We start from the raw sequence: 8,707 nt of genomic DNA, 5'->3' as shown, positions 1-8,707 counted from the left end.
GCGGGTCTTTCGCCTGGAACTCACCCAACACTTGACCCGTAACCAGTTGGGAGTCGCTCTTCACTAATAGGTTTCGCGCGCCCATTTCTTTGGCTAGAAGCATTCCTGCAATCAGGGCTTCATACTCAGCCTGATTATTACTGGCTTTGAAAGCGAAGCGCAGGGCCTGCTCGATCAGTACACCGTCTGGTCCTTCCAAGACTATTCCCGCACCACTCCCTTGCTGCTTGGAAGAGCCATCCACTGAGAGCGACCACTATGAGCCTGCCTCCACCTCCTGTTCGCCTACGGGCGAGAGTTCTGCCACGAAATCTGCATATACCTGCCCTTTGATGGACCCTCTGGGCTCATACTGGATGTCGAATTCTGAAAGCTCCACCGCCCAGCGCACCATCCTTTCCGCCATGTCGGGCTTTTGCAGCACCTTCTGTATAGGGAGGTTTGTCATCACTACCACCGTAAAGCTGTGGAAGTAATGACGGAGCCTCCTGGCCGAAAACACCACTGCCAGTGCCGCCTTCTCCAATGCCTGGTATCTCGTCTCAGCGCCTTGTAGTGCCTTGCTCACGAAATAGATGGGCTTTTGGATCTGGTCCTGCTCCTGGACCAACACTGAGCTGATAGCTCGCTCTGTCACGGCGAAGTACAGCCGGAGGGGCACACCTGTCACTGGCTTGCAGAGGACCGGTGGCGTCGCCAGGTACTCTTTTAACTTAATGAAAGCCGCTTCGCATTCGTCAGTCCATGCAAAGCGACTATTTCTCTTGAGGCACTGAAAATACGGGTGCCCCTTCTCTCCTACGGCGGAAACAAACCTTGAGAGTGCCGCCATCCGCCCTGTCAGCTGCTGCACTTCCTTTACCGACGTCGGGCTTCGCATGGCGATAATCGCTGCACATTTGTCGGGGTTCGCTTCTATCCCCCTCTCTGTGAGCATAAAACCCAAGAACTTACCGGCCTCTACCCCGAAGACACACTTCTCAGGGTTTAGTTTGAGGCGGTACTTGGATATAGTGACGAATAATTCCTCCAGGTCTGCCACATGCTGTGCCTTATCCTTCGACGCCACTACCATATCATCCACGTAGGCGTATACGTTTCTTCCTAACATGGGTGCTAGGACTTTGTCCATCAGCCTTTGGTAGGTGGCACCCGCATTCTTCAAGCCGAAAGGCATCACCTTGTAACAATAACTGCTGGTTTCCGTCATGAATGCGGTTTTACTTTCATCTCTCGGGTGCATTTTAATCTGGTTGTACCCCGAGAAAGCATCCAGGAAACTTAGCACCTTGCTGCCGGAGGCGCTATCTACCAACGCGTCAATGCTGGGCAGTGGGTACGAGTCCTTAGGGCACACCTTGTTTAGGTCTGTGAAGTCCACACACATCCTCCACTTCCCATTCGCCTTCTTTACCAGGACGACGTTGGCTAGCCACTCGGGGTATTGGATTTCCCTGATGTGGCCAGCCCTCAGCAGCTTCTGCGTTTCTTCGCATACCACTAGCTGCCTCTCTTCATTGAATTTCCTCCTCCTTTGGCGCACGGGGCGAACCGTGGCGTCCATGCTGAGGTGATGACATAAGAAATCAGGGTCGATGCCAGGCATGTCCGAGGCAGACCACGCAAAAGCGTCCAAATGGCGTGAGATCACCTCTGCCACCGCCTCCTGCTCTTCTTGGCCCAGCAGACACCCTAGTTTAAACGTCTTGCCGCCAATGTCCCTATCCACCACGTTAGTCGCTTGTTGGTCCCTGCTGTTATCCTGCACGGGCGTCGCCTCTTCCGCTGGCGCCGTGCCGTCGAGACCCTCCTCCATGAGCGTGTCTGCTTCGGGCGTCGCCTCAATAGGCGTTGACCCGGAGGGCGTCCCCTCTATCATTGTCGCGTCGACCCTTGGCGGACGCTCAAACACCATGAACACGCTCTTCTTCGATTTTAGGCTGTTTTCATAACACTTCCGCGCTTCCTTCTGATCCGACTTGATAACTATTACCTTGCCGCTGAGGTCTGGCAACTTCATCTTCATATGACGCGTGGAGGATACCGCGTTGAGCCTATTCAGCGCCGGTCTCCCCAATAAGATGTTGTAGGCGGAATGAACGTTCACGACCAAGTATCGTATGCTTTCGGTGCGCGAGGCTTCCCCATCTGTGAATGTCGTCCTCAGTTCCAAGTAGCCTCGGACTTCCACCTGGTTGTCTGCGAACCCATATAGGCAGCCTGTGTAGGGCCTCAGAAGGTCAGGGGACAATCACAACTTGTTGAATGTCGAGAAGAAACTGACGTCTGCTGAACTTCCCTGATCGACCAGAACCCTATGCACCTTTCTTCCGGCTGTGACGACTGAGATGACAACGGGGTCGTTGTCGTGGGGTACCACATCTCGGAGATCCCCTCTCATGAACACGAGGTCCGACTCCCATGGCTCACCCGAGATTCTCTCTTCAATTGAATTGACCCCCTTCGCGTATTTCTTTCGCTGGGAGGCGATGGGTCCCCCGCTGGAAAAACCTCCAGCAATGGTGTGGACCTCGCCTAGAACTGGCATCTCGTGCGCTTGCGCCTCTGTTGGCGCCGGCAGGGCGGCGGTCGCGGCGGGTTCTGCGATGTAATCCTTCAGAAACCCGCTCCTCACCAGCTCATCAAGCTGATAACCCAACGAGAGGAAGTTGTCAATGTGATGACCGAAAGCCTCGTGGAACTCACACCAGGAGTCTTTCCGTGGCCCTAACACCTTGTCAGTTTTCGCCGGTCGCCTCAACCTCTCAGCTATATTAGGCACGGCGATCAGGTCCTTCAACTCCACCACAAAGTTGTACCTCGCCGGTCTTGCCCTCTCTCTGACTGGGCGATCCCCTCTTGCTGGACCCTTGGGCTGGGGTTTCCTGGTCTCATAGGGGCGTCTCCCCTCTGGCTTTTTCCTCCCCGTCGTGGTCTCGTTGACCCTGACGGGTTGGGCCCGCGTTTGCGCTCTCGGGCGCGAAGGTACCACGCTGGTGCGCTTCTCGCACACCTCTGCTTCAGAGGCAATATGTTCCACCGCCCGACGCCGTATTTCAGCAAAAGTCCTTGGACGATTGCGAATAATAGATTCGCAAAAAGGGCCAAGACATACGCCTTTCCTGAAGGCATACACAATCATGGGCTCCTCCGTCGTGCCCACTTTCACCACTTGGGACCCGAACCGGTTGATATACTCCTTCAAACCTTCCCCTTGGTATTGCTTCACATCAAACAGATCGTAAGATACCGGCGGCGGGGCCCTGTTCGCCAGGTATTGCTCTCTAAACAACTGGGACAGCTGTTGGAAAGAGGTGATATGGCCGCTAGGAAGGCTGATAAACCAATCCATGGCCATTCATGTCAAAGTACTCATGAAGAGCTTGCACCTTGCGGCGTCAGAACCGCCCACTAACACCATTTGTGTGTGGAACGCTGTGAGATGCGCCTCAGGGTCCTCCATCCCAGTGAAAATCGCCTTAGGTCCTGCGAAGGTGTTGGGGATCGGCGCATCCAGGATCTCCTGCGAGAAGGGAGTGAAGAACTCCCTGGGTGGGGTGAGATGTTCCACCTCTTCGTTCTCGCGCTGCACCTGATTGTTCCTCAGACTCCGACGCAACTCCTCATTAACGCGACGGAGCTCGTCGTTTCTCACATGCGAGGCGTCAAGATCCGCCTGCATGCGCTCTTGCTCTATCTTTGAATCCGCCATATCATCCTGCAGCCCCCGCATTATCTCCAGGACCTGCTGCATGGACATCTCTTCTCCCGTAGCGCGTGCGGTACCTCGTCTAGTGGTGGCCATCCTTCCCTGTTTTCTCAAACGCGATCGTGACTTGATAGATCTTTTCGAACTTGCGATGGGACCAATGTTTTATATCGGCCCCACGGTGGGCGCCAAATGTTCCGACCTCAAGTCGTTGGGCAACACCGCTAGGGACAATCACCACATCCGAGGTATTGTCCGCTTTGGAGGTCAGTGCTCCGTCACGGTTTTGTCCTGAAAAGGCGCCTCGAAGGGTGAAGGGAGGAGGGAGTATATAAACTGCCCTTGGCCTTGATTCCTGAACGATGTGGGACTGTATTGGCATACGGGAACAAGCCCCCCAGTCGAGGTCTAAGGGGAGTTTGTCCCCCTAGTTGAGGGGCGAAGGAGCCTCTTCGGCCCCACGGTGGGCGCCAAATGTTCCGTTCGGTTGACCTGGGACGTCTTCGTGCGCGACCTCAACCGTCAGCTAGGGACTCCTTCCCACTGGTTACCTGTGTAATCCTGCAAAGAAGGACAAAAGGGCGCCCTAGCGGCCGTTTGCACTCCGACGCTCAAGTCAGCCAGCAAGAAACACCAGAAACTATGCACCTCCGTATCGGAGCACCGCGTATGGCACTCTGAAGGTGGTAAAAAGAAGCTATGTTTATGTTCCGTCCGGTTGACCGGGACGTCTTCGTGCACGACCTCAACCGTCAGCTAGGGACTCCTTCCCACTGGTTATCTGTGGATTCCTGCAAAAAAGAGGACAAAGAGGCGCCCTAGCGGCCGTTTGCACTCCGACGCTCAAGTCAGCCAGCAAGAAACATCAAAATTGTTCAGCTACGTCTCTGAGCACCGCGTATGGCACTCTGAAGGTGGTAAAAAATAATTGTGTATTGTCTCCTTCAGGCAAAAATATTCCCCAGTCACTTGTACGTAACCTTGAAGCACGAGCAAGCAACCAGAGAGTTCTCGTAAATTTGCCAAAAGTTCCAACCCCGTTTCCAACATTCCCCGCGCTATTTAAACCTCCCAAGCATTTAAAGCGCCTTAAAGCGCTTTTAATCACAAACGTAACGCACTCATTAAAGCGTTTAATTAGAAAACGTAGCGCATTTAAGACGTTGAAACGCTTGGGAGCCATCATAGTACCTGAACGTTCGAAACGGAAACTGTATTGAATGACTTTAATTACCTGGCACCTGACCAAGGGGTGTTTCCATTCTGACATGGCTGTTGTACACGTGGAGGGCCTCACGACGCCGTGACCCCATCTGGGGGCGCTTCTGCCCACCTGGGGACGTTTCTACGTGTGAGTCCTCCTGCTGGGAGTGCTACTGCGCTAGGGGTGACTTTTTGGGTGCCAACTCATGCCCCCAATCATCTAGTCACTTACTCTGAGAGCGTATCTGCCTTCCTCTCGTACCCTGCACCCGGTTACCCTGGGCGTGACCTTCCTCTTGGGTCGTATCTGTCCCGAAGGCGTCTCTGGGGCGGCAGGGGTACTTCACGAGTCAGGCTGCCCTACCCTGATGCTATCACTATGGCCTTGAATCCACCTTTTCTTTCTCTTTATCGCTTCCCCGAGCTATCGGGACCTGAGGCCTTCCCACGGTGTCGCTCCCTCCATGGTCTTTCCTACCCATGGGTATCGGGGAACCACACTGTGATTGCCTTGCTTTAACACTGTTTGATCTGGCGACGCCCTGGTTGGGCGACGCCTTCACCTAGGCGACGTCTTGCCTTGGCGACGCTTCCTCATGGCGATGCTGGCACTTAGCGTCTCTCTCCCTAGGTGGCACCTTACGTTTACTTTGACTCTCCAGTCGTTGACTTTGACCTTGACTTAGTCAACGCCTGGATACGGGACGGTACACAAGCCCCCCAGTCTTAAGCCGAAGACTTGTCTTCAGCGCAAAGACTAAAGCCTCGCCCACGCCGTCCACGTGCCCTCCTGATGACGTGTCATTCTCTGCTGAGTCAACAATTCTTCGAATTACTGACGTGACACTTTCTGAACCACAGGGGTATTCTTAATGGCCGATTGGACATCCCCTGAAAGGGTGATAATAACACCTTTTGGGGCTACCCTTGATCGCGCACCACGTGGCCCATCGCGCGGCCAGCCTCCAGAGACCCTTGCGTTTCCCTTGGGCAATTGATCCTCTGACACGTGGCACGATCCCACGGCTCTTAGTTAGCGCCTCTTGGGTTACGAAATGTAACGTTTAAGTTATCTCCAAACCCCGCGCTCACACCACTGTTACATCCATTCCCTCTGCATCTCCGCACTGTTCATCTTCTTCAAACCCTTTTCTCCGCGATTGCTGTTCTTCCCTTCCTGTGCTCTTCTTCCATCTTCCCTTCGATAGCAAAGGTATGATTTTCGAACACTAACGACCCTTCCCCTTCGTCGCATTGTTTGATTTATTGAACTGCCTGGGACTGTTGTTATTCATGCATTACTGCGTTCCTCCACTTCTCCTTCCTTCTCTGGGTTTTCTCGCGTGGGTGATGTTTCCTGGGGTTCACTCCCTTTCCTACCATGGCTACACTTGCTAAACCCTTTTTCCTCTCTTCTTTCTCCAGCTATTTATTTACACCATGACACGCACGAACGCAGAGCCTGATTCCTCCCCCAAGTCCCCCAAGTCCAACTACAAAGCCTTCTACCCATGGGCCCCCAACGAGCTCCTGAGCGAATGCACCAGCCTGACTTCTTTCCAGGACCTGGAAGCTCACCGTGGGGATCCCCATTTGTACAACTTTAACGCTTTCTGTCGCACACACGACGCCGACATATCCGTCCGTCCCGGCAGGCCTGGGGAGCCTGTTTGTTTGGATGACAGACCTAGAAAGGGGAAACCCTTCTTCTTCATGTACCAGACGTGTTCAAACGCGTAGGAGTGCGTCTCCCCTTCACCCCCTTTGAACGGGAACTCCTTACTGAAATCAATACCGCCCCCGCCCAGCTCCATCCCAACAGCTGGGCATTCGTGAGGGGCTTTCAAATTCTTTGCGGACACCTGGGTATCCTCCCTTCTGTAGACGTCTTCCTGCATTTCTTTGAGGTGAAAAAGCAGGGGAAAAGCTTCTGGGTAAGCTTTTCCGGGATCGCGGGCAGGATCCTCCTCTCCCTCTTCCAAAATTCTTACAAGAACTGGAAAGGGAAGTTCTTTAGGGTGTGCAGCGCCAAGCACGATCCTACAGCATTGGATGGCTTTCCCCTTTACTGGACGGAGCGCCCCAAACTGCTCAGGGCCAAAACCCTGGAAGAGCTATCTCCCGCCGACAGGGAGGTGAGCAAAGCCTTGGCCGGGTTGGGGATCGTTTTTGATACCTTGAAGCTTGTTGCTAGCGAGTATAACTCTCACGCCCTGACCACCTACTTTGGTAAGGGGACTCTCCCCCCATCCTTCTTGTTGTGAACAGCCTGCTACCGGACGTTTGCTCCCCCAGAATATTCTACTCGTTTTATATTGTGCCATGTTACCTGCATCTTACGCTTCCATGTGTATTGTAATTTTGCATAGCTGTTTTGGTCCTAATTTTTGCTGTTTGGTCTGTTTTGGTGTAGGATCGGTGATGGGCGCTTCTAAGAGAATGATGCTGGCGAAAGCCATGAAGGAGGCTCGCGCTGCCAAGGCGGGCGCCTCCTCCACCCCTGCTGCCGATCCGGTTCCCCCACCAACTCTGTTACCGCCTCCTCCGATCACCGCCGAAGCTCCCCTTAGTTCACCTCCGTCATCTCCACATAGCCCCGCAGCACTTCAGACCCCCAGCTCTCCTCCACCCATTGCCGCTGTTCCCCTAGTCGCGGCCTCGTCACCGGCTCCAACCCCCCTTGACAAAGGGAAACGGGTCTTGGAGATTCTGTCAGATGATGAGGACTCAGAAGGCGTGGCACCCTTAAAGAGAAGAAAATCCGCGCGGGTTCCTCTTTCGGTAGAGGCGTCGCCCCAGGGAGGGAACTCCTTCCTGGACAACCCCCCAAGTGCGACCTCACTTCCTCCCCCGACACCCCAAGAGGAAGGGGGCGAAGGCGCCGAATCTGCCCCGCCTCCGCCGCCGACAGAAGCCATTGCTTCTCCTGCTCCTGTCGCTGCCGCCCCCGATTTCATCGCCATCCCTCCTCTAATCATGCATCTAATGAGGGGCTTCAGTGGAGGGACTCTGCTAGAGGGTACCGACAGGAAGGAAGGCATGCCCTTCTACTTGGGGGCCTTCTTGGCGGTGGCCCTTGAATGGCGCGCCCAAGCCAGGAACGCTGCCTTACAAACCCAAACTCTCCAAGCCTTGGAATCAAGGGTGACTGCTCTGGAGGAGGAGAAGAAGACCCTGGGATGCCAGAATGAAAACTTCCAAACCTCCCTGAAACAGGCGCAAGAGTCCAAAGCAGAAACTGAGAGGCAACTGGCAGAGGCGTTGGAGCTGCAGGCTGGCTTTTATACTCGGGAAGTCGCCCTCCAAGTTCAGATAGCGGGCCTTCAGGAATTGGTCAAAGCTGATGCAGAAGTTCAAAAGGACCTGAAGGACCGTTGCTGTGAACAGGCTGACAAGATGGAGCGGATGGAGGGTAAATGGCCTCCCAAGCCGAGGCTATGGGCCTTCTCCAAGCTGACTACGACAAACTACAGGCCGAGGTCAGTCGACTTCGTGTGGAAAAGGAAGCTTTGGAGAAGCAGGTAGCCTCGGGGGACGCCGCCATCGAGGAGCTAGAGAAGGACAAAAAGGTCCTCATCCAGGAGATGGCGGGTACTTTCGAGGAGGGGTTCCAAGAAGCTTTGGATCAAGCAGTCTGCACGAATCTGGGGATTGACATTTCCAACTGCGATCCCACTCACCACATTGTTGATGGAAAGGTCGTGCCCTTGGAGACAGACGATTGAGTCGCCACCCCCCGATCATCAGCTCATTTCTTTACACTTATTTTAAGCTTCTCTGATAAATTTGTAATTT

At 54.2% G+C, this 8,707-nt stretch overlaps 1 protein-coding gene across 1 annotated transcript; it reads right to left on the bottom strand.

Moving 5' to 3' along the window:
• Nucleotides 1–2,251: 2,251 nt before the first annotated feature.
• On the bottom strand, nucleotides 2,252–3,358 carry LOC137817376 (uncharacterized). The gene has a single exon (XM_068620663.1). The coding sequence runs from the start codon at nucleotides 3,356–3,358 to the stop codon at nucleotides 2,252–2,254; it is 1,107 nt and encodes a 368-aa protein (XP_068476764.1).
• Nucleotides 3,359–8,707: the final 5,349 nt, after the last annotated feature.

The sequence above is a fragment of the Phaseolus vulgaris genome, chromosome 10, assembly GCF_000499845.2.
Source record: "Phaseolus vulgaris cultivar G19833 chromosome 10, P. vulgaris v2.0, whole genome shotgun sequence".
Taxonomy (NCBI): Eukaryota; Viridiplantae; Streptophyta; class Magnoliopsida; order Fabales; family Fabaceae; genus Phaseolus; species Phaseolus vulgaris.
Note: the sequence above shows the minus strand (reverse complement) of the source record. Positions and strands in the feature narration are given on the sequence as shown.